General features: G+C 35.3%; 1 protein-coding gene across 1 annotated transcript in view; it reads left to right on the forward strand.

Moving 5' to 3' along the window:
• The window catches only part of TFAP2D (transcription factor AP-2 delta), a 55,561-nt gene that overhangs the window by 18,471 nt on the left and 12,485 nt on the right, over positions 1-24,605 (forward strand). Inside the window, exons 6-7 of the mRNA XM_045844104.1 lie at positions 12,288-12,429; positions 18,349-18,462. Coding sequence (XP_045700060.1) covers positions 12,288-12,429; positions 18,349-18,462 — 256 coding nt within the window. The remainder of the gene's footprint in view (positions 1-12,287; positions 12,430-18,348; positions 18,463-24,605) is intronic.

Raw genomic sequence — 24,605 nt, forward strand, 5'->3', positions numbered from 1 at the left:
ACATTTCAGGTGGGTTAGTGGTGACGACAAGGTGCCACGTGCTGCAATAGGCTGAGTCCTTGGAGTCCTGTAGGGGGTGCCAGATGTAAACAAAATAATGATGACCCAACTCTTATTTATCAACCTCTTGGGATATTGAAACAGTTGATGTTTCTCTTCAGCACTTTTATTACCTTTATTCTTTCTGTGCTAACATGGGTCTGATTCAGTTATTTCAGATTTGTTTTGCTTGTATAGTTTTCAGTAGTAAATAAAACTTCACCATGTCTATCAATTGGTGTGAATATAAAAGACTTTGAATTAAAGGGGTATTGGGGTAATATTTTACCCCAATATTTTGGTGTAATACTTTTCCTTCTCAATCAAAATTTTTGCAAAAGGCAGCAACATTTTAGGTTAAATTTTTTTAGAAATTCTAAAACTAGATTTCTAGTCATCAGAAATGGTCCATCAGCTTTCTTACAAATCTATGTTTTTGTGGGAAAGATTACTTATTTTTTCCACCATTTTAAAATTGATATCTCCCTCTTTTCTTCTGGATTTTCTACATCAACTCATATATGCATTTTAATCACCATATCATTTTGATCACAATTACCTTTTCTTAAATATCTCTTAAAACTTTGATTGAAACTTTTAGCCCTGGCTAGTATGGCTCAGTGGGTTAAGCATCAGCCTAAAAACTGAAAGGTCGCTGATTTGATTCCCAGTCAAGGCACATGCCTGGGTTGCAGGCCAGTTCCTCAGTTGGGGACATGCAAGAGGCAGATGGTATTTCTCTCTCTTTCTCCCTCTCTTCCTCTCTCTTTAAAAAATAAATAAAATCTATTTTGAAAGAAGAAACTTTTATAGAGTGGTCTAGCCATGACTAGATTAGTTCTTTCTCAAACAATGTGATGGCCCAATACATTGCTGGGATTTAATCACACTTCCCTCCTCGTTCCGTACATTAATTGAGCACAAGATAGATGTTATCTGATTGGCTTTCTCCTCATAGACCAGACTAAGAAATAAATCTCATGAAGGTCAACCATCTGTAACTTTATAGTATTTGTCTCTGCCCTTTTCTGAAGAAGAATTGAATGCATCTTTACCATTGTTGCAATTTTTATAGGAATCCCATAGAAAGATTAGTGTGTGAGAACTGCTCCAGCTCTCCATGCAGAGAAGCTTTAACCTTTGTGAAGATCTGATCATTGAACAGTAAGGTACCTTATGACAGGAATTAAAATTAGCAAATGAACAAATGTTTTTCAAAACCTACCCCTGTCACAAACATAACAGTAATTTCATCATAATAGTCTTATATTCCATGCTTGCCTTGGGTTTTCAATCATTTTGTTTTTTATTATTTTATACTATTTTCCCCTGTATTTCTTTCTCTTTTTTGTTTGGAGTAAATCACAGTTTTATTCAAACATAAGTGGGAAAATTAAAATAGGAAATAATGTTATTTGCAATTACATAAATTTTTAATTTTTATTGAATTTATTAGGGTGATATTGGTTAATAAAATTATATAGGTTTCAGATGATGTATCATATATTATATGTATGTATGTGCATTCACCACCCCTGTATTTCTTTTGAATGGAGTCACTCAACTAGTAGTTCCCTCCTAGAATTATTCTCAAATCAACATTTTTGAATCATTATTTTAGGGGTCACCTTAGAGATTTATAAGAGAGGGCTACTTAGTGTCAATTTATAATATACTTAAATAATTTCCAACATTTCTGTTACAAATATCATTGCACCTGGTAACCAATGGGATGAAGAATTTAAGTCTGACTGTACTTTGTTTCACCTGAAAATTAAGGCCCCTATTTAGAATGGGGAATATTTTTGTTCATGTAACATAGATAGATATATTTGACCTAGAAATTAGATATGAGTATTTGAACCTAGAGCCTCCTGAATGTAATACTAAATTATACCCCCTTTTAATCCATATGTCTTCATTTAACAAGTTGTAAATATATACTTAATGGTTAATACCATTTCTTATACCCCCACTTTATTGTAAACCTGCAGTTCTTTTCATTTCTTCTTGTTTGTCACATTGCTATGACTTCTCTATCCATTCTTGTATTTACAGCATCTGAGAGATTCAGATGTTGTATTTATAACATCAGATGTCACTCCCTGGAAAATACAGTGGGTTAAAGTTGCTTAACCCAGCGCACTGATCTGCCTGAGATTTGAGGATAGCCCCACACTCTGTCAGAGTGGAGAAAGTTCTATCTCTAGAAAACATTCAAAGGATTTGACCAATATTATTCTTCTAGTTCTAATACTCTTGCTATATTTTTATTACTTATGAATTGACAAGTTCTTTAGCTTCCACCCTATATTTTATTCCAGAATAATGTTTGCAAAGTTGAAGGAGTCGATTATGTAGTAATTTCTGCCCACCTCATTTGGAAAGAGTGTTGTAGAATGGGGGTGGGGGTTTATTCACTTGAGAGTGAGGTGCATTCCTGGGGCAGTGATGCTGAATTTGCACAGGCTCATACAACATCCTCGGGCAACATCAGGAGTTCTGAAAGCCCAGTTTAAGTCCTTAAACACAAATGTCTTGGCTTGCAGTTTGCCATGACATGTCGTTAAATTCTGTTTATATACATTTTTAAAGAACAGTGTGGAGCAGTGAAGGGTGAAATATGCATCAGCCAAAGAATGGGACTGTTTACAAATATCATGTATGATCCCCATTCACTCTTTTTAAGTTTGGACCCTTTGTCGGTGTTGCTTCCTTCCGTAGTTTCAAAAGTGTAAGCTCCCAGATTCTACCTAACACATCTTACCTCATGTAAGCTACTTGTACCACTCGCAAAATTTATTATCCCTCAGCCTAGTAACCATCCCCAACCCAATAATACCATTTTTGAAATTCTGTCTGACTTTGAGCTATTTACTTATCCTGACTGAGCTTCATTTTCTTAACTTGTAATAAGAATTATAATCTCTGTAATGGTTAGGATAATGTGAGCTGTTATAACAGCAAATTCCCAAATTTTCAGTCTCTTAACTCAACAGAAACTTATTTCTCATTCATCACAGTCTGATGTGATGCCCCTCATTGAAGGCCTTCTTTCCTTTCACAGTCTCATTCAGGGACCTGGAGTCCTTACATCTGGAGCTCTGCCCTCCTCTAGGCCGTATTCCTTCAGCTCATGTTAAGGAAAGAGAGGGGGGTGAAAGTGCACAGCTCTTACCCACTTGACCAGGAAGTGACCCACATTACTGCTGTTCACATTTCATAAGAACTAGTCCCATGGGTATACTAGAAAATGTAGTCTCCAGCTGGGCAGCAACTCTAAAGTATGTAAGGAAAGGACAAATCTTTGACAATCCAGTAGTCCAGTACCTATCTCTGCCTTAACATGTGGCACAGAAGCATATAATAAAGATGCATACCTGTCTTCCACCTTCTTTTTTTCTAAACAACACTATTTAATAACAGGATTTACTCAGAATCATAAAACTTTAGCTTTGGAGGCAAATGAAACATTGAGTAGTCCATAGCCACTAGGTCATAGCAGTTAACAGTGAGCTTCTTGAGTCAAAGAACCTTGTTTGAACTTACTTCCACTACTTGCTAGTAATGTGCTATAGGGAAATACATACAACCTCTGTGAGCATCAGAGTCTTTATCTACAAAGTGGTGTTAATAATAGTACCCTGTTCATAAGGTTGTTGAGACAGTAAAATCAGAATGTTTGTAAAGCAATTAACATGGTACCCAGCTCTAACTTGCTTCTTGATAAGTTTTAGTTACCATTATTCTTGAGTAAACTAAGATACAATGAGATTAACTGTTCTGCAAAGGACCATAAAATTGGGAGCCTGGTCAATGTGACTCAGTTGGTTGAGCCTCATCCCACAAACTGAAAGTTTGCAGGTTTGATTCCCACTCAGGGCACGTGCCTAGATTTCAGGTTTGGTCACCCGTCAAGATGTGTACAAAAGGTAAACAATCAATGTTTCTCTCACATTGATGTTTTTTTTCTCTCTTTTCACTCCCTTTTTCTCTCTCTAAAATCTATAAACATGTCCTTGGGTAAGGATTTTAAACAAATTGGGAGCAGCAAGGATAAGAACCCAGATCTTCTGGTTTGCAGCATCACCATGTATATTCTACTCAAATTTGCATTTTTGGCATGGATTGTGCCAAAGTTGCATAGCTGAACTACTCTGCATTTTAAAAAGGTATAACTGTGGGTTAGAAAGAAATCTGTGACCCTGTTTTTCACTGTGGATTGGCCCTTCCTGCTAACTAGGAATCCTGGGCAAGTTTGTTGAGCTTACTTACATCCTCTAGTTCACGTTTTTATTTAAAATCCCGATGAACTCTCTGCCACCACTTAACCACTGAGAGTTAGGGTGACATTTCATCTTGGTTCATCCCACTTCTCTGGAATAATGAGCAATAGTGTCTCTTGTACTTTTGATAGGATGTCCATTTAGTCAGTCAGGCAGTCAGTTACAAGATTACCCTACAATCCCTTTTCTTTCCAGGCCAGCCAAACCAAACAAAGGTGGGAGAAAGGAATGCTATCACTTGGTGCTACTTCCCCTTTTTCTTTAATATGGAGCCTATGCAATTGCATTTCCAGGAAACAAGGGAAAAATAACTTTCCTATAGGAGAGGTAATAGCAAGTGGAGGTATATCAGACTTGCTTGATATGTGATTAACCCATGGCATCCTTTTGCCAAGTATTTATGGCAAAACATGCACAGGGCATGCTCAGCATTAGTTATTCTTCTCATGGCATTGAGGAGGAAACTAGTAGTCTCGTTGCCTTTACATGGGTACCACAGTGTGGGGTTATGGACTGAGCAGCTAAGGCTAGCTTTCAGGGACTCATGGCAATTACAGGTCTGAAAGGACTGTCATCCCAAAACAACTCTTCCACTGGTCATTCCAGACATCACATTCCCACAGTATCCTTCCCTTAATTCAGTATCTTGAATTAAGGTTTTCAGCTTTTTCAAAAAGACTAATGTGGTCAGGCCCACCGGCCTCAGTCCTGGCCCTGCTGGCTTTGCTCTGCTCATCACACCCTGTGGTAAATTGTAATGCTCACTTCAAAGCATGTCTCTACAATATTTTACCCGTGATTTCATTTTCTTTTTTCTATTGTTATCTTTCAAACTTTGTGCCTCAACTAATATGCTTTTCAAACACTCAGTTCTGCTTCTTTCTGATATTTACATTTATCAAAATTCATAGGTATTCTAATAAAATTGTAGACTGTAATTATTATTATTGATATCTAACTCCTACTGAATGGCAGTGGATGTTTTGGAATTTCTCATGTTTTAATTTGCAACATATATTTGAGTTTAGAATTAAACCTTAGAATGGGGTCAGAGTGTAATTTTGCTTTTGAATTCATATAATTTTAAATAGATAATTTATACAAATGGTAACAAAAATTAAATGTTACAAAAGAGCATGTAATGAAATACCTCCTTTTCTCTTTGTTCCTCAATCATTCAGTGACCCTCTGGGAAGAAAAAATAATATCAATGGTTTCTCCATATCCTTCCAAAGATATAGCGTATATGCTTGGGTTTATTATTCTACATGCTTTCTGCATATTGAGTTTTTTTCACTTATATTAGTGGGGTTTTTTTCAGTGATTACAAATTGTCCATTCTTTAAATTATTCATGGAATTCTATTGTTTGAGTGTATTGTAATTTATTTAATCAGTCCCCTACTGAATATCATATAGGTATTTTCAATCTTCAGCTATTAAAAATAGTGCTGTACAATGAGTAACCTCATACTTAAACATAAATAATTCTACAGATTATTCAAGCACATCTATTCAATAAATTCTTAGAGATCTGTTGCAGGGTTCAGAGATATTTACATTTGTAATTTTAGAAGATTATAGGAAGATTGTTCTCCATTGTAGTTGTAAATTTATAATCCCATCAGGAGTGGGGGTAAAAGGCACCAATATGATAGTATTCCCTGTGCAGGCAGGGTACTATCAACATTTTGATCTTTGATGATTTGGTTGGGAAAAAAGGCTACCTACATTATGAAGGAGGTTGGATTAATTTTTAGGAAAATTTTATGAGCTTTTCTGTACATTCATTTATTTTGTCCTTATGGGGTAATTTTGTATATTTTTCTTATTGATTTATAAGTACTCATTATACTTCAGAAAAGTTGGCTGTATGTCTCTGAAATGAGTTGCAAGATTTCTCTGGTCCTGGCTTTGGTTTGTTTCTTTGCTGCTAAGAGTTTTTTGTTTGTTTGCTTATTTGTTCAGGTCTATTTCCTGTAGAACTTTTTGACATTAATATAATCATATTTCTCATATATTTTACTTCATGGCTTTTAGTATTTATTATAATACTTTAAAAGACCTTTTTATTCCAAGATTATAACAGATTTATCCCATGTTATCTTCTAATTACTTTGAGGTTCTATTTTTATGTTTAAATCTTTGATTCCTCTGGACCTTGTTTTGTTGTCGGATGTACGTTATAGATTCAATTTTATTTCATTTTTTCCCAATGTCCACCCAGTTGTCTCAACCCTTCACTAATATTCCACCTCTTCCCTACTAGTATGAAAAGCAACCCTCCTCTTACATGGAAACTCCCTATAGAAATATACTTTTTCAGTAGACTAATGGCTTTGTTTCCCCAACAATGCTGTCTCCACTTCTGCCACCACATTTTCTGGGTTGATTCCAGAGTTTATACTATATCAGTCAAATAAGGCCAAACTTCTCATGCAAGAGCCTAGACAGAGGCCTTTGCAGTTTAATATTAAGTCTACAGGGACTGCCGTCCCTTTGTATAAGCCACAGAATCCTTGTGTTTGGGGAAGATGTATAGTCAGTACCTGCATAATGATTTCCCTCCACCTGAGAGCAGTGGTTCTAACACTGGCTTGTGATTACTGCGGGGCTCTCAGATGCCCTGGCTCCAGAGATTAACTGATGTGGGAGGGGACCCAGACTTTTTAAAAAATAAACTCTTATGTATGGAAGTAGCAAGGGTTGAGAAACAGTGCCTTCAACTATATAGTGTGTTAAGTGTCTCCACTGATATAACAATATACTCTATTTCTCTGGGTTGGCTGTATATTTTGGCCTTTATAACAATTCTCTTTTGCTCGAGATTTTCACTGTATGCTTTGGGGAGGGTGTCTCACAAGACTGTTATTGAAAGTTTTTTATTTAACAAATGTTTACTGAGTACCTATTATGAATTAGGTGCTGTGCTAAGTGCAGAGTATAGAATAGGAAGCAAAACTATCACTTTGAAAAACCAGTGTTAGCATTTAAACAAAATCATCATTAAGCAAGGGAAACTACCACAAAAGAAGGCACCTGTTTCTATCACAGATTGTATGCTATATAGCATTGTGGAGTATATTTCCTTCAGAATAGTTTGGGAAACCTGTAACAGATACATTATCTTTGTCCTGCAGCTCTAGGATTTATTGTAGCTGCATGTAATAAGACAATCCATTTAATGTAATATCCAGGTTTGAAAATATTCCAAATTTGCTTTCTAATGGGTACTTTTTGGAATAATCCCAAAGATAGACTTAAACGTGCTCTTGCACTGCACATGTAATTAAGGCTGAAATCATAGATATGTGACTGGAATTTAACACATGAATGCTTTTATGTAATAAAATTGGGTATAGCAATACTAAGTTAAACCTAAATTGCTTTTTTTAAAATCCTCATCTGAGGATATGCTTATTGATTTTAGAGACAGAGGGAGGGAGGGAGGAGGAGAGAGAGAGAGAGAAAGTGAGAGAGGAAGAGAAACATCTATTGGTTGCCTCCCATATGTGCCCTGACCAGGGTGGAACTCAAAACCTCTTGGTGTATAGGACAGCCCTTCAACCAACTGAGCAACTCAGCCAGGGCCCTAAATTGTTTTGGGTGTGAAATATGAAAGCCCTGAAACCAGGGAGCAAATTGTCTTTTTATGTTTTTCTATATTCTATAATTTCACTTCTGCTGGATTTTTGAGCTACTTAATACATATCAGGCATCAAGCGCTGCTGTTACTATTGAAAAATTAAATAGCCTTAGTGGTTTCCGCTTTTTTAGATGTAGGAGGGTAACTCATGTGGCACATAGAGCCTCGAGACTTGCACTTAGAACACTCCTGTCCAAGCAGTACTAGTAGCCCAAAAAACATCTGTGTATCCTACTTCTAGTACATTCTTGAAATTACATGAAACACAATGGGTGTACTTGCCCAAGTTAGTATGCTCAGTTGTGTGAAAAAAGAAGAGCTGGGGGACTGGTTTGTCAAGTGGCACAATGCACCAAAATTAAGGAATCACTCAAATCTGTTCTGAAACAGAAAACAAAGAAAAACCAGGGCGTCCCATCTCAGCTCACATGGAAATACAGGGTCGGGGGAGCGCCCAGTTGTACTTGCAGTGGGAACAGAAGGGAAAATGCTCGGGCCCTTCATGGGCCACACTTTTCACCACAGGTGACTGCACCTGATTGTTGTTCACGTGGGCACGTCCACCCACCATAGAGACAGAGACACTCGCAGATCTCTATTTTCATAAACCAGTCCAGTCCCCTTCCAGCATATTCATATGCTTTTCGAATCCTGACATTTTAAGTTTTTAAACCTGTTGACTCTAAGGTAACTGCTGTACAGGACTTAACTGTAGATTTGTCATCATTACTGAATACAATGTGTATTCTAACTCATGGGTCCATTTCTTGGTTCATTCTTGGGTCCTCACAGATAAAGCTTTTGTGGCATGATGCACGCATTTTAACTACGTATCAGAGTGTCTTCACTTGCCACTTCTTCTGATGTAGCATTGCTATACATCCAGTAACAATGTTACATTGCATCAGGAGAAAGCAGTAAACAGAACTAAGGAAGGAAGGATCTGACTGTCAGTGTAAATGTAAATAGCAGCTGTTCCATTCAAACTGTTTTTAAAACGACCACACGGTTAGAGCGTTGCATGAAATAGGCCAGATCCACAAAAATCAGGTTTTAGCACCCAAGTTAAGAGGCGTGCTGCTATCCTGTTCACACTGTTTCACTTTCCACTATCACACAAACAGTAGAGGAAATAAATATATATAGACAGGGTCCAGCACAAATAACGTCCCTGTTTTATTACAAAATCTTTTATTGCAAAATTATAAGCATGTAGTTGTAGTTCTGTAACATAACAATATCACACTCAGGCATACCACATGACATTTTAGGTGAAATATTCAAATTAAAACTATATATTATTACACCCATATTATTACCTTACCAACTGCCTTCAAACAAGACTTACTTCTGCTGGACCCTGTCTTTAATGGTCTCAGTTAAAATATTATTTAAACATCTACTTCTGTGTGAATATTGTAAAATGCAGATACATCAATATACACAATGACCTGCTGTACAAAGATGACTCTGTGAATGGTGTTGTTGTGCTAATTGCAAAATATCTGGGAGTCAAGGCCACATGAGCTTATCCTCTGATCAGGTGCTGTGGCCACTACTTGATAGATCTTTTTACCTCAAATTTGAAAATTTTTAAAATTATCTCCATGTTGTCATTTTCCAAGAAAGAGACCATCCTATATGACAATACAATGTCCTTTTAAAAAATATCTGTGCCATTTTTTTTTGGTCAAATATGCATACATCCCCCCAGTTGGTTAGAGTGATAAACTGCTGGTATTGAGCACTTTGAAAATTTGCTTGTGCATTGCAGCTCTGTTCAAAACTGTGACCCTTCAATAAGTAGCACTACCCAGACTAATAATTGTAGACACCCTTTCCATTTAGTTGTGTTGCCTTACTATTTAACATGGAGGAAAAACAAAGATGTTTTCTACTACATGAATATAAAAATCTTAACTGAAGACCTGCAGCTGCATTGAAATAGAATAAGAGGGTAGGAACATCATGATGGGATAGTTCACCAAACATTATCTGGTCCAATATGTTTTCCTCATTGTAATCTTTATATATTAAACTACACTCTTCCAAGGGCTAGAACAGGGCTTCTCACATTTCAGGAATGAAAAAAGTTGTTAGAGACACAGTGAATGGGTTAAAAAAAAGAATAACAATATTAGCTTCTATTGGTAACATACTTAAAAATTAAACACACTTGCATAAATACAAGAGCCTACTTTAACTTTTGCTTAATATTTGTACACATTACAACTTCAAATCAGGATATTAACTAATATCTGCATATAAATGTACTTTTCTGTCAAGTAAACAAGGGCAAGGACCCCACCAGTTCCTATTTACTCAGTAGGTGGAAATAACACAAACAAACTGGCATTAAAGAGTTTATATGGTCTTGTTCTGTTTTCTTAATATACATCAGGGAAAATCTTTGAGGTACAGTTTTTAAGGGAAAAACTATTAACAAATATTAAACCTATTTAAATACATAATGCTGAAGTCTTCAGGGAGATATATATGAGGTTTATAAGTTACTCTGATATTCATCAGATATAACATGGATTCAAGGATAAGTAGAGGTAAAGAAAGATGAACAGATACATGATAAAGCAAATTTAGTATAACACGAAGGGTGGACATATGGGAATTCACTGTCAGAGTCTTTCAACTTTGCTATATGTTTGAACTTTTATATAATTAAAAAGTTTGAAAAAAATTCTCATGAATTTATTTACCTTTTATTCCCATTAGGATTTTCAGTGGTAAGAAAGGCTAGGTATCCAAAAATAGTTTAAGATAAAATTACTTTTAAGATTATAGTTCCTCAGATCTATATTATCTTAATTTGTCCTGCTGTTTTTTATTATTGGTAATTTTCTTTGTCCTTTTTTTATAAATGTGGTTTTTCCAACCTGAATATTAACTAGCCTATTTTGTATATTTACTTTGTACAACTATAAATTTTTCCTCCTCTTTAGTAATATTAACCATTTTTACTTCTTCCTGGCATTAAGTCATCCACTACTCTAACATTCTATGAGTATGAAGTAGGATCAAATCCATTATATCTTTGACTGTTAATCTGGCTGATCACCAAACAAACATCATATGATTTAGTCATCAAACCTGACTTTTAAATTTTTTTCATGACTAAACTTAATTGATCTTGTGGCTACAGGATCACCTCTTCTTGATTAACACCTTCTCCTCCTTTGAACTTACGTGAAACATTTTATCTCTAACACTCACTTGATATTTGTAATGTAATAGCTTTTATTATATATAATGTCAACATATGTCAATAAACATACCAATTATAAATAATGCTTCTATCAATGCAATATAAATTATAAAAGTCCTACTAATATGTCTTTGTGTTTGTTGTTATTGCAGCTACTAGTATTGGTATGATTGTCACCTTTCTAGAAACAGGAAACAGGGGTGATCGTTGGTGCCTTTTATATCACCCATTGCTCCTACCTAGCGCTGTACCTTGAACAAAGTAGGAGATATGTATATATAGTGGAAACTTGTCTTTTAAAATTTTTAATGGTTGAGTAAGAGTTGGCTGATTAACCTTTAAAAATACTGTTTTCCAAATCAAAACCCATCACCAAATCTTTACCAATAAACCATTTTTACTCCATTTCTTAAAATTTTACCTGGGTTTAGAATTGTGAAAGGACAAAGTTATGGTACCTAAGAAACATCATACATTTTATAATGTAGTTAAGAAACATTGTGCCTAGTGCTGAAAGGTACTGAAGCTTACCATAAAGTCTGATGGTGCTACTACTATAATTATGCAATATACTCTGTTGAACAATGTGACAATATGAAATTGGTATAATTCACTCAGCTCAATTCCGAAGTGTTCCAACTTCTTTGAAAAAATTATTTGAACCCTTTGCCAATATTTTGATAGAAATAGCATGGAAAAAATATCTGAATATTCCAGATATACTGAGGATAGGCTGTAGGCTGAGCAGCAACAAAATGACATTCCCATGGAGTTCTTTCCGAGAGCATTAACGTGTAGAATCTCAGATGTGCATCTAGTCTAATGGCCAGAGCCTTGAGGGGCGTCAAAACTCCTAGACTGTAGTTCTGGGTTTTCCCCTCCATTTTCCACCTACTCCTCCTGGTAAATAGCTTCTGTTTCTCAGATTCTCCTCATCCTACCCAATCCTTCCTGCAAGGTCCTTTCCCTTGGATTGTTTAGAATGAATGGAAAAAATGATCCATCTAACCACAGCCAGGAATGAGGCTGAAAATAAGGTGTTACTCTTATCGACTTTGGTCATTCCTGAGGAACTGACTTTCATTGTCTGCCAACAGGGGAGGCTTTACACTTGGCTCGAGATTTTGGCTACACTTGCGAAACAGAGTTTCCCGCCAAAGCTGTAGGAGAACATCTTGCCAGACAACATATGGAACAGAAAGAACAGACGGCAAGAAAAAAGATGATCCTAGCGACCAAGTAAGCCAAATTGAGAAGCCTCTATGCGCCTTTATCTTCAGTGTTTCCATTTTCTTTGAGGAAAGAAACAGTCAGAAAGCACCAGTTCTCTAAAGCAATGGGGGTGGGGGTGGGGGTGGGGGTGCGGTTCTGACATCCCAGCAGCAAGATACATTAAGCAAGGACCCTCCACATCCTTCTGGTGCTCCTGGCAAGATTTGCAAACTGCCCTGGGTTCGTGCTGGGGTTATCTTTCACACTGATGAAGGTTCTCAGAAAACCTTTCCAGAACATGAAGGAATATGTAGGAGAAAAACATGTCTAGGAGATGTAGATTCCAGGCAAATATGCCTCTGGTTCCTACGTAATTTGGTGTAAGCCACTCACTGCGCCTTAATAAGTGAGGGTAAAGATCTTAAAACACTAGGAGTGTTTGGAGAATGTGAAACAGTTAAAGACTTGGGTGCATGAAAGGCCGCAGGAAGACCTCTGGGGCCGAGAGAGCCACCAGGGCCCCCATCTGGTATATAACGAAGCAAATAATCCATGTATCACCCCATCTCCTATGGTGCTATTGTTGAAAAGGAAAAGGTAAACATATGAGAAAGCTTCTGAAACTTGGGGAAAAAAAGTCCAATTGAAATGTGAATTAAAATAATAAGAAAAATGTTATAGAGAAAGGGAAGCTTGCATAAGGTGACTTTAAATTTCTTCCAACTTGAAAGTTCTTTAATAATGAATAAAAGAACTACCATTTACTGTGTGAAAACCCAGCGGAACAGAAGTAGTGCTGCAAGTCATGTTCACATTTTTAGAGGAAAGTCTTTCAGGTAATAGCTAATTCTTTCTCTCTTCTCTTTATTAAAGTAAGTTATTGCTACATATAGACCATTAATAATTTAGAACTAATAGTCCTAGGTGGTTAAATTATTATTTACAAGTTAGTTTCTTACTTGGGAAAGAGAAAGCATAGGTAGATAGTGTTAGAAATACTGCTTCTTTAAACTGATGAAAAAATGACTTTACAAGATGTTGGCTAGAACTTAAATTGACTAAAAATGCATAAAACCAGAAGTACATATTCCTTCTTCCACCAACTTCCAATGTAACGTAGGTCTTCCTACAAATTTAAGGGTTTTTATGGGATACCTACTACCTAACAGGTTTGCCCAAGACACTCGAGTCCTTCATCTGGGGTTTGTGCTGCTTATGGCTGTGACCAAATGGGTTTGTCATATATTTATGCATTGCTCTTCTGAGAGTACCAGACATTCTCTTATCTTGCCCCAAAGAGAAAGAAAGCAAAAGGAAGTGGCTAAAGGAGAGGAGAAAATAACAAAACAAGGAGATAAAGGGGAAAGGAATAGCAGGAAGAATGAAGACCAAGATTTAAAAAAGAAAATTGTAAGGCAGGTGTAGATTTGGATTTAAAATTTGGGGATAAACTTTGTGCTGTGGAAGCTCCTGAACACTTACTATAGAATGACCTAAACCTGGACTTTATGTGTTGTTTATCTTCTGGAGATGGGCAGAGCGTTCGCTATTCTTTTGCTTCTACTCTTTCCCAAAGGGGCCTGTATCAGTCATACTTCAGTTTCTCCAGAAGGAACTGAAAGTACATGTAGTTAATTAGTTGAAATCCTTAATATAATCTCAGGAGAATGTAAAGACTCGTTATACATCCAGAGAAATAAACAGTTCTAGAAAGTAGGTAGTATCCCCGAGGTGTTTTCGAAGCATCATATCATTCTAGCTGGCAAGATCATATGAATTTTCCCATATTAGTACCCATGTGATGTAGCCAAATGACATGGTTATTCCAAAATACAAATTACCCAAGAGAAAACACTTCATATTTTCTGCCTCAGAATCACTTGGTTGTGGTTTCATTGTGCATATTCTAAGTCTTTTACCTCCTAAACCAGAGAAATCCTTCTGGCCCTCCTTTTCCCAGGAATGATTTTATAACTGTTGACCATTACCACTGCAGCCACTATTAACATTCCACATGCAAGTCCATTTTCTTGGGAGCTTCCATCACTCTGTTTAAGTGTTTTGGAGTCAGGGTATTCAAACTGATGCTGAGAGTTTGTTTTCACAGAAATAAATATTACAAGAACTTGAGGGAAGTAAGAGAGATACTTCTGTATTTGTCAAAGTTATGCTGAGACATCTTTTTTAGTGTAGTAATTCAACTGGGGAGTTGTATTTTCCTTTTACCTGGCATCTAACTCAAGTATATTATATCAGGTGATATTTTAACTTTTGATTTAATAAAATATTGTGAGAACATGTAATTTTCTTTGATTCTTCTGCCCATAGCTAAACATTTGCAGGCCATTACATATCAATCAAAAATTGAGTTCACTAGCTTCAATGATTTCATTTTACACAAAGTATATAGGCCATAAACATCTAGAGATTAGGAGAGAGTATTTACAATTTTTTTATCTTTTTGGTTATTTATATTCATCCCACCTCTTTATGAAATGATGCAAAATAAGAATTAAGAACCAGAAATTTTGTCATCATAGCAAACATACACAATACCGGTAGTCATTAATATAAGTAGATAATGTAAGGGATGTGTAGAAATAACATGCCTTTTCTACAACTCACCAATAGATCCAATGTACTCTGAGTGGTTTCTAATTTTCCAATGGTAAAGTATTGGCTATTTTCAATTAAAATACTCAGAGTGAAATTAAGTAGCCTACATAAATATTCATTATATTCTCACAACTCACCTTGATTCACAAGACTGTGATAATTATGTCAAAAATATGTACCACATTCAAAATTCTTTGTATGAGAGATCCAATTGCTGATCTGTATCAGAAGATTGATTTACATATTTCCTTCTTATCTCTATGAATAAGAGATTCAGTTACATTTAATTTATTGCCAAGTATATCATTGTATGAAGGTCCCTTGATTAAGTGTCAGCCTCCCAATTCCTCTTTATTGCTAGTGCTTTGTTGATTAACCAAAATGCTTTGGTGTAATTAGATAGTTATTTGTGAGAATAGATAAGCAATTTTTGAAATCTAAAATGTACCAGACAAAACGTTTATTTGATTTGTAGAAGCACATTTAAAAATCTTCATTAAACTTAGAACTAAATATGGTTAACATCTGATCTACATAAAGGTAAAGCAGAATAGTTACAAAGTTTTAATTGAGTGTTACCACTCCCATTAGTCATCAAAAGGAAGAAATACAGAACTTTACATTCAGACCAGCTAAAAATGATGTCCTTAAGGACAATGATGTAAGTGATAAAATTAGAATTTATGATTCATCAAAGATCATCTTGTGTTACATAATTCATAATGTGACATTTTATTTGAAGAAATAAGAATATTGCTTATTGTGGTTTCATAAATGAAATTTTAAATAAGAATTAAATTAAGCATAAAAATAACTTTGTGTCATAATGAAATGGTAATGATGATTGCCTAAGGGATATCTACAGATTTGTTATCTGTTTTCAAGTCTAGAAGCTGTCCTAAGTCAGTGAGTTAAGCAGCAGAATCAAATATCAAAGACTGAGAATTCTGAAACTTCTCCTGATATAGCTTTATGTGTGGTGTACTTGAATTGTTTAGCATAAGGTAAATCTTTCCACAATTTGCTTTTTCCTCATTTCTTCATCAACTTTAATTGTAACTTGTCATATTATCTATATAGTAGGAAAGTTGATGTGCTAACATATATATTAATTTGCTCAAATATCCAAGTAATTCCCTTAATATAACACAAGAACTAAAACAATGTTTCAATCTTTATTTTAAGTTTTTAATATATTTTAATTTGATAGAAAATTTAGAAAGTTATCTTTAAACAACTTCAATATTTCTTTGTACTAATGGATCACATTGATGGCCTTCCAGAGAGTAATTCATTTTGCTAGTCTGAAATATGATAATATCAATCTATATTTAAAAATTTAGTTAGTAATTTACTAAAAGCAAAGATAATATAGCCAATTATAAAATAACACAATGCACAACAGATAATGATGCCCACAGATATTGTCATTTGATGCCATCAAACACTTAGCTTAGTTCCTATTTATCTAAAAATAGGTTATATACTTGAAAGTCAGACAACTGAGTCTAACTCAGAACAGAACAAGTGAGTTCAGATCAAATATTCTCAGTGAAAGTTTGCACATGTGAAAAGCATGCATTTAGATGCTGTATCTCAGACATTAGCAGGGGAACATGGAGGATTCCATTTGCTTTAGAGCAGGTAAGGACTTATCCCTGTTCGTTTGTTTTCCTTTCCCCATGATTCTCTTTCACCTGTGTTCAAAATGAATATGGCAAATTTTGTGAAATGAAGCAGTATTTGAACACTGCCAATAAACCTGAGGTTCATTGTTCATTTAAAAATTTAAGAAGGCAAGTACAATATGGTTTCACTCATATGTGGAACCTAGTGAACAAAGTGAACTAACAAACAAAATACAGACAGACTCACATAGAGAGCAGGCTGACATCTGTTCAGGGTGGGTTGAAGGTTGTGGGTCTGGGTAGGGAGGTATGGATGCACTGAGCAAAAAAAAAAGAGGGGGGGAACTCACTGACAACAATGTGGAGATTGCCATGGGGAAGGGGTAGGGGAGAAGTGGAGAAAATTACAGGGGAAATAGTGACGGAGGGAAACTTGACTTGGGGTGGTGAACACACAATACAGTGTACAGATGATGTGTTGTGGAATTGTGCACCAAAATCTGTACAATTTTATTAACCAGTGTCACCCCAATTAATTAAATAAAAAAGGAAAAAATCATAAATGATCTTTGGAAGAATTCAATAAATTTTAGGTACCTAATAATAAACAAGACTCCACTGATTTTAACTTAGTGATAATTTATTTGTGCTTCAAGAAATTTTGTCATCTTTCAGTAGTTATTTGTTGATGACATAAATGGTTTGGAGAAGAATTAGTGGGTCCATGGTACGACATTCACTTGGAATAAATTGACCCTTTTCCTTGGCTATATTGATAACTATAATCAAGGCTACATCACTACATTTTTGTGAATGCCCATTATAAATTCAGACAATAAACCTAATCACTATCATATTATCCCTTGTATATAGAATGGCCTCACTTTAGAAGATAAATTCTTTTCAGCAATTCCTGAGGAGTCCTTTACTTCACGCTTTAGCTACTATATTAATCCAGTGTTTTGTTGTTTTTGTAACTGTTTCTGTAAGTGTTGCTTCTTTAGAATTATATTGTTTGGACTATGTACAACAAAGGCTTTACTCTTATACAGCATACATGGTAACATGGCAGTTAAAACTGAAACCAATGATCAGAAATCATAATCATTGAAAATAAGAAAAGCAGCAAAAAATGCCCTTATATGGAGCATGACGATCATTTCTGTGAGGCTGGTGGACGACCTTCACATAAGTAGTATCTACATCAAATATTAAGATGCAAATATAGTCCACAAGAGTCTGAATTATAATGAAATATTGGGAAAAAAGGACTTTCCAAAGTTTACTTGAATCATGACTCTGAAAGATGCCTGTGACTTGATTTAAAGTTCTTTATGGATATGATATCATCTAGCATCATATTTTAATTAAAAAATAATTACTAATTGAACTGTGATCCTCTCATACAGGTTTTTCTCTGTCCTTAGGTTAACCTATGAATATTTACTTTAAAATTAACCTTGGCTTTATCCAGGCTCCTGAACTGTTACTCACTGGAAAGGGTTATGGTGATGCTATGCTGAGAGAAAAGTTGCCCCTGTGCCCCTCATCTGCACGATGTGGATGGAACTTTACAGTTCGCTTTATGAAATGTTATCTAGTCCTCTTGTCAATGGGAAAACAAACCTTAACAAAATCCCATGGGATGAAATTAAAGCCCCATTTCAAGAGTTCAACTCCAACTTTGAATCTTTTATTTTAGACAAATTTGTAAAGAATTCCAAGACCTCTTGAGCCAAGATAGGTCACCACTGGGATCCTCCAGACCCACTCCAATTCTAGACCTGGACATCCAGAGACACTTAACACATTTCAGGTAAGGCTGGTTTTCTCATGGGTTTAACCTCTTTTTATACTGTTAAAACTGTCTTTACTAACCCAGATATTTTTGTATTCCTATCACAATTCCACTTAGAGATATGACATATTTATATGGTGACTAACTGAAGTTTTTGAAATTCCAAACATCTAAGACAAGGGTGTTAAACTCATTTTCACCAGGGGCCACATCAGCCTCGTGGTTGCCTTCAAAGGGCCAAAATAATTTTAGGACTGTATAAATGTAACTACTCCTTAACTGTTAAGGAGTTGAAATTACATTTGGTTGAAAATTATATTTAATGCATGGATCATTTGGGATAGGAATATTTAATATCTTTGTGTGATTATTAAGAATTTATGACTTTGAAAGTAGATACTATTATTTTAAATAATCACACTTTTGGATTAGGAGTCTGAAATCCTTTAAACAGTTTTTTAAAATCTTGATTAGTTTAATTTTTGAATGAACAAATGATATAACAAAATTAATGGGATGTTATAGACTGATTTTCCAGGAGTATTATTTCTACACAACTAGAAACTGCAAATGGTTCTTAAGTTAGTCTGCACAAACATAGTTAAAGGGCCTGGAATATATTATAAAGAGCATATTTTGAATTTTATTTTTGAGAGGATTAGGAAAAGAATAGAATTATTTTTTCCAGGTTAACTTATGCCCTGGATACAATGTAAAAAAGAACATATAACTATACAGGTGCATTCCAATTTAAAACTTCAGAATTCTATGTCTATAGGATGTTTCTCACCAATATAAAAATATTTATTGTCCTTTAATTAGCACCACTTAGTTTAAAAATGCTAAGGAAAGAATTATGTTTAAATTTTGAACATTAACATTAAATTTTAAAATATGCTTTAATGCTTTTCAATGATTATAATGCTGTTGAGGGGAATACTCCATTATAATAAAGAATGGGTACTTAAATAATTTGGAATTTTATCTTCAGGATCAAAGATGTATAAATATAGTATTTTATTTTCTATAATATCACAAGGCTCCTCAGGATGTAACAGACATACCTCTGAAGACTAAACATAGTATTTGTCTTCTAAAAATGTACAAAATGTATAGTTCACAGGACTTTTCCCCTATGACTCATTTGGGTCAGTGAAGATGAGTGTTTAAAACTGGAAGAAAATATAATGCCTAGACATGTAGAGCAAAAGGCTTTGGAGTCAATAGAACCACTTTCAAATGTAGACCCTTACACATCTGAGCTTGGTTGTTTGGGGTAACTTATAGACTCTTTCCAAGCCTTTCTCTCCTTAGCTATAGTGGAACAAACCACTCCCCCATTTTACAGTGGTAGTGAGCCGAAATGAAAAAATGAATATAAAGTAAGCATTCCTTTAGATATTGTATTGTTTACTCCACTGCAGATCCAGGCTAAAAGGTATAGATTGCTACACTATCATATCTCTACACATATTCTTATATGTACACGTACTAAAAACATCTCTAAGTTTTGCAGAAGTTTAAGTCAGAACTTAATTTTTATACAAATTCAATTCTGGATTTAAGGAAGTTTAAGTTATAAATTTATTCTAAGGAGGCACTTACTGCTCAAATAAAGAGATTAGGACTCTATGTCATATCTATAGGTTATTTCCAATTATAGATGCTGTAGCCTTCATCAGACTGTGAGCTCAAAATAAAATACAGCATAAATGCGTAAATCTAATATCAGCTACAGTGTGAAATAAACAGCCAAATCATTTGTTTGCTCAGTATAGCCACAATCTGCTAATGTGTTGATACTTTAGTCATTTGCCATTTTAATGCCAGAGAACTCTAAAGAAAACTTTTGCTTCTAACTTAAGCTGAATGTTTCCCAAATGGGCTTCATATGCTCTTATTGACATCTCCATGCAAAATATGGTAACAGAGTAGTCCAGTGTCTCCCAAGGATGAGTAAAATATGTGGTAAATTGTTCCTCCAATTCTCAGTTTAAAAAAAGAGAGAGAGAGATTATGTTTTAGGTGTAAAACTCTCAAGATAATCTGTGGCTGCAGATTCTCAATCACAACCTTTGAAACACATAACCAGCCCTGGCTGGTGTGGCTCAATAGATTGAGTCCCAGCCTGTGAACCAAAGGGTCACTGGTTGAATTCCCAGTCAAGACACATGCCTGGGTTGCAGGCCAGGCCCGCAGTAGTGGGTGCATGACAGGCAACCACACACTGATGTTTTTCGCCCTCTCTTTCTCTCTCCCTCCCCCTCTCTCTTAAAATAAATAAATAAAATCTTTTAAAAAATGAAACACATAACCATAACTTAAAGCATTTAACACTACATGGTGAATCTACTTATAAAAGTATGATCTATGAAATTTTGCTGTTATTTGTATGTTGAGCATTTTGTTATCAGAAAGTTATGAAACCCACTTATTATGCTCTTTTTTAATGTTTGCCAGAGTTTTCATTTATTTTTAACCACATTCCAGATTATTTATGTAGATGAAATCTTTTGATTTTGCAATGGGAGGCAGTATGATGATAGACATCACTTAACCAAACTCTCTTTATAGCAAATTTCCTAAATTATGTCTTTTTAAAATTATGGTAAAACGAACACATAACATAAAATGTACCATCTAAACTAAAACTATTAAATAACAGCTTCCCATTCTTCAATTCCCCCAGCCCCTGGCAGTGACTATTTTACTTTCTGTCTCTATGAACATGGGTACTTTTTAAATGTCTCATATAAGTAGAATCATACAGTATTTGCTTTTTTTCTTTTGTCACTGGTTTATTTCAATTAGTATAATGTCCTCAGGGTTCATCTGTGTTGTAAATGTTAAATAAATATTCTTTCTTCTAAAACTGCATAATATTCCATTGATGTGTATGTGACATTTTGCTTATCCATATATCCATCAATGGACACTTGGTTTGCTTCCACCTCTTGACTATGGTGCATAGTGCTGCTATGAACATGAATGTGAAAATATCTCTTCAAGATTCTACTTTCAATTCTTTTGGATATATACCCAGAAGTAGAATGATATGTCATATTGCAACTCTATCTGAGAATCTGCCATACTGTTTTCCATAGTGGCTGTACGATTTTATGTTCCCACCAACACTGTCCAGGATTTTATTTAATTCCTCCAATTCCTGGCCATCACTTGTTATTTACTTGTTTATTATTTTAGTAGTAGCTATCCTATTTGGTTGGAAGAGATATTCCATTATGTTTTTGATTTGCATTTCCCTAGTGATTAGTGATGTTAAGCATCTTTTTGTGTGCTTGTTGGCCATTTCTGTGTCATCTCTGGAGAAATGTCCATGAATATCCTTTGCCCAATTTTAATCTGCTTATTTGCTTTTTATTGTTTTTAGTTCTTTATGTATCTGGATATTAACCCCATGTTAGACATGTGATTTGCAAATATTTTCTCCTATTTGTAGTTTGCCTTTTTATTCTGTTGATTTTGTTCTTTGATGCACAGTTTTTTTTATATAGTTTGATTTGCCTATTTTTACCTTTGTTTCCTGTCTTTTCTGTGTCATATTCAGGAGGTTCTTGCCAAATCCAATGTCATGAGCTTTTGGCTTACTGTTTTCCTGTAAGAGTGTTATAGTTTCAAGTCTTACATTTAGGTCTTTGATCCATTTTGAGTTAATTTTCATGTACAGTATAAGACGTGTTCAATTTCATTCTTTTGCATATCTTAAATTACATTACGACCTGAATGTCACCAATAGGTTCTGCAACTTTAAGTGAAACAGTGGATAATGAAACCCATTCTGCCATAGGCTAATTGATACAAGCAAGAGTTAAATTCGTTAGGCATCTCATCAATGCTATAACGAAATAGTGTTATTCAAGAACCTGCTGTTATTCAAGGGACTGCTGTATATCCTTTTAAACAAAAGGTTTAAACATGGTTTAAACATTTCCAGTTAAAACCCAGACTGAAGTCTAATGTAGACTGAATTTAAAAGTGTGCATTTTTGTTTTTACTGTGCATTTATTAAAAGTAGCCTCAATAGATTGTCTTAATAGAACTATAAAATTCAGCTTGTTGTCTGACCCTGAAAGAGACTCCTCACTTTGTAAATGTAGCCCTTAAACCTGGCTTCACAGTGGACTCTCTCTTGGAGCTTTTTAAAAATCTTAAGACCTGGAGTACCCTTGTAAAGATCTGACTCAACCATTCTACAACTGCACTCAGGCACCTATTACTTGCAGATCTGAAGTTGATTCTGATACATAGGCAGCTTTAAGAACCATGGTCCTAGGATATTCCCAGGCTATTAGCCCTTTTATGGAAAGAAAAACAACTCTAAATAATTTTTAAAGTGACACTGAGAATTATGGAAAGTTTTGTATGTTAATGTATTAGATTCTACATCACTTATTCTGCTAATAATCTGGGTAACAATGTTAGCATAGGGCATGCCCCTTTCGTAATTTCCTACTGAGGGTGGTAACTTTTATTCTGATAGAAGCACGAGCTCAAGAGAAAAATTAGTTAGAAAGGAATCATATCACATCTAACTTTGAAAACAATCCAATAACAGAGTGTGATTTTCCAGTTTTTGCTGAGTGCTGGCTGAGAAAGAAGGAGAGCATAATTGGATGGGCATAGAGGATACTCTAAATAGTAACATCATCTTGTGGCACTATTTTACTTAGTCAAAATCTCCTTCCCAATGCGGAGCACTTGAATTACACCTCGTAGGGTGGCTGATCTTGCATCTTAACAACTATGACTTACTTTCAGCAGGTTGTAAACATCCAGGTAAAGCTCTGGAATGCTCTGGTCTTGGAAAGCACAGATAACTATTCCTGTTTTCTATGGTAGCTAAGATATCAGAGAACTCTGGAACACCATGCATGTAGTGGCCCTCCTCTCGATTCACAGCTGGGAAAGCTGCTGTTTTGGTGAAAATGACAGGAGGCAGCTTTATTCACAATTTATAATTTACTGAGTACCACACAAAAAGTGTCTTGCTGTAGAGAACACAGCAGACACCACAGCTCCTACTGGAAGAGGGAAGACAATTGACTGAAATCTGTGGGAGACTCTGCAGATGCAATTCCCAGGACTGGTGATTGTAACTAGACCTGGGGTTCTGCGGGCAGAACAGATTCAGCTGAAGTAGAAACCCAGAGCCCCAATTTTCTGAAATGTTAGGAATTCTTCTCTTTGAGATCTCAGAACATCTTAACTTTTTATTTCTTTGCCTCTTATATTCTCAGAATCACAATGAGTTTGAAGTCAAGCATCTGTTAACATGAATAACTGGAGGAAGTTAGACTATCTTTAATACTCAGTTCAGAGAGAACAGCCTAATAGAAAAATGAGAAAATTTTCATTCTCCATAATTCCTTGGGAGCCTGAAATTTTATTGTTTCTAATATTTTAATGTGCTAAAGTCAGGTGGTGCAAAGATTGCTCCATTCTTTAGGAAATTCTAATGTAGAAGAAGATAATTACATTCAAAGACTTAAATGAGACAGATTTTATAATAGAGAATTAATCAGAGTTCAGGCAATTACTTGGAGCAACCAGGAAAGGCTTCCATTTATTTTATCCACACTACTTAGCACATAGTATATGCCCAATAAGTATATGTTAATAAATGTAGATTATGGTGATATCTGTGTTAGGTCTTAGATGAAACCCCCACTAATTCATTCCCCAAGGCGATGGGGCTGCAGAAGTGAAATGATCAATGTGCTTAATTCTCCTATTTGAGTCAAAAGTGTGCTGATATCACACCTTACAAATAGATCCTCCTACTACATCCATAATGCTTTGAAAATAAGAAATGTACAGGCATTCCCAGATAACTGTTCACTTGTGATTAATTTTTTTCATTGATTCTCACTGTTGAAAGCCCCTTTACATTTCCCAATGTTCTTCAATATTTGAATCTTCTGTTCAGCAACCCTGTCAAGTTGTCACCCATTCCAGGCTTGAAAACTTCCAATGATACACAACTCTTGCCAGGGTATCCCTACTATGTCTGACAGCTCTATTAGAAATGCTTTTTTTTCAATGAGGCAACATCCATCTCCCTAACGTCCCCCTCCTTGGAGGCTTCACAGTCAGTTCAATCCTGTTTTCCTCCCAATTTCTAAGGACAGCTTTCATGTCTC

This window comes from Phyllostomus hastatus, unplaced genomic scaffold (assembly GCF_019186645.2).
Source record: "Phyllostomus hastatus isolate PE091 unplaced genomic scaffold, TTU_PhHast_1.1 phas_contig_40, whole genome shotgun sequence".
Lineage (NCBI taxonomy): Eukaryota > Metazoa > Chordata > Mammalia > Chiroptera > Phyllostomidae > Phyllostomus > Phyllostomus hastatus.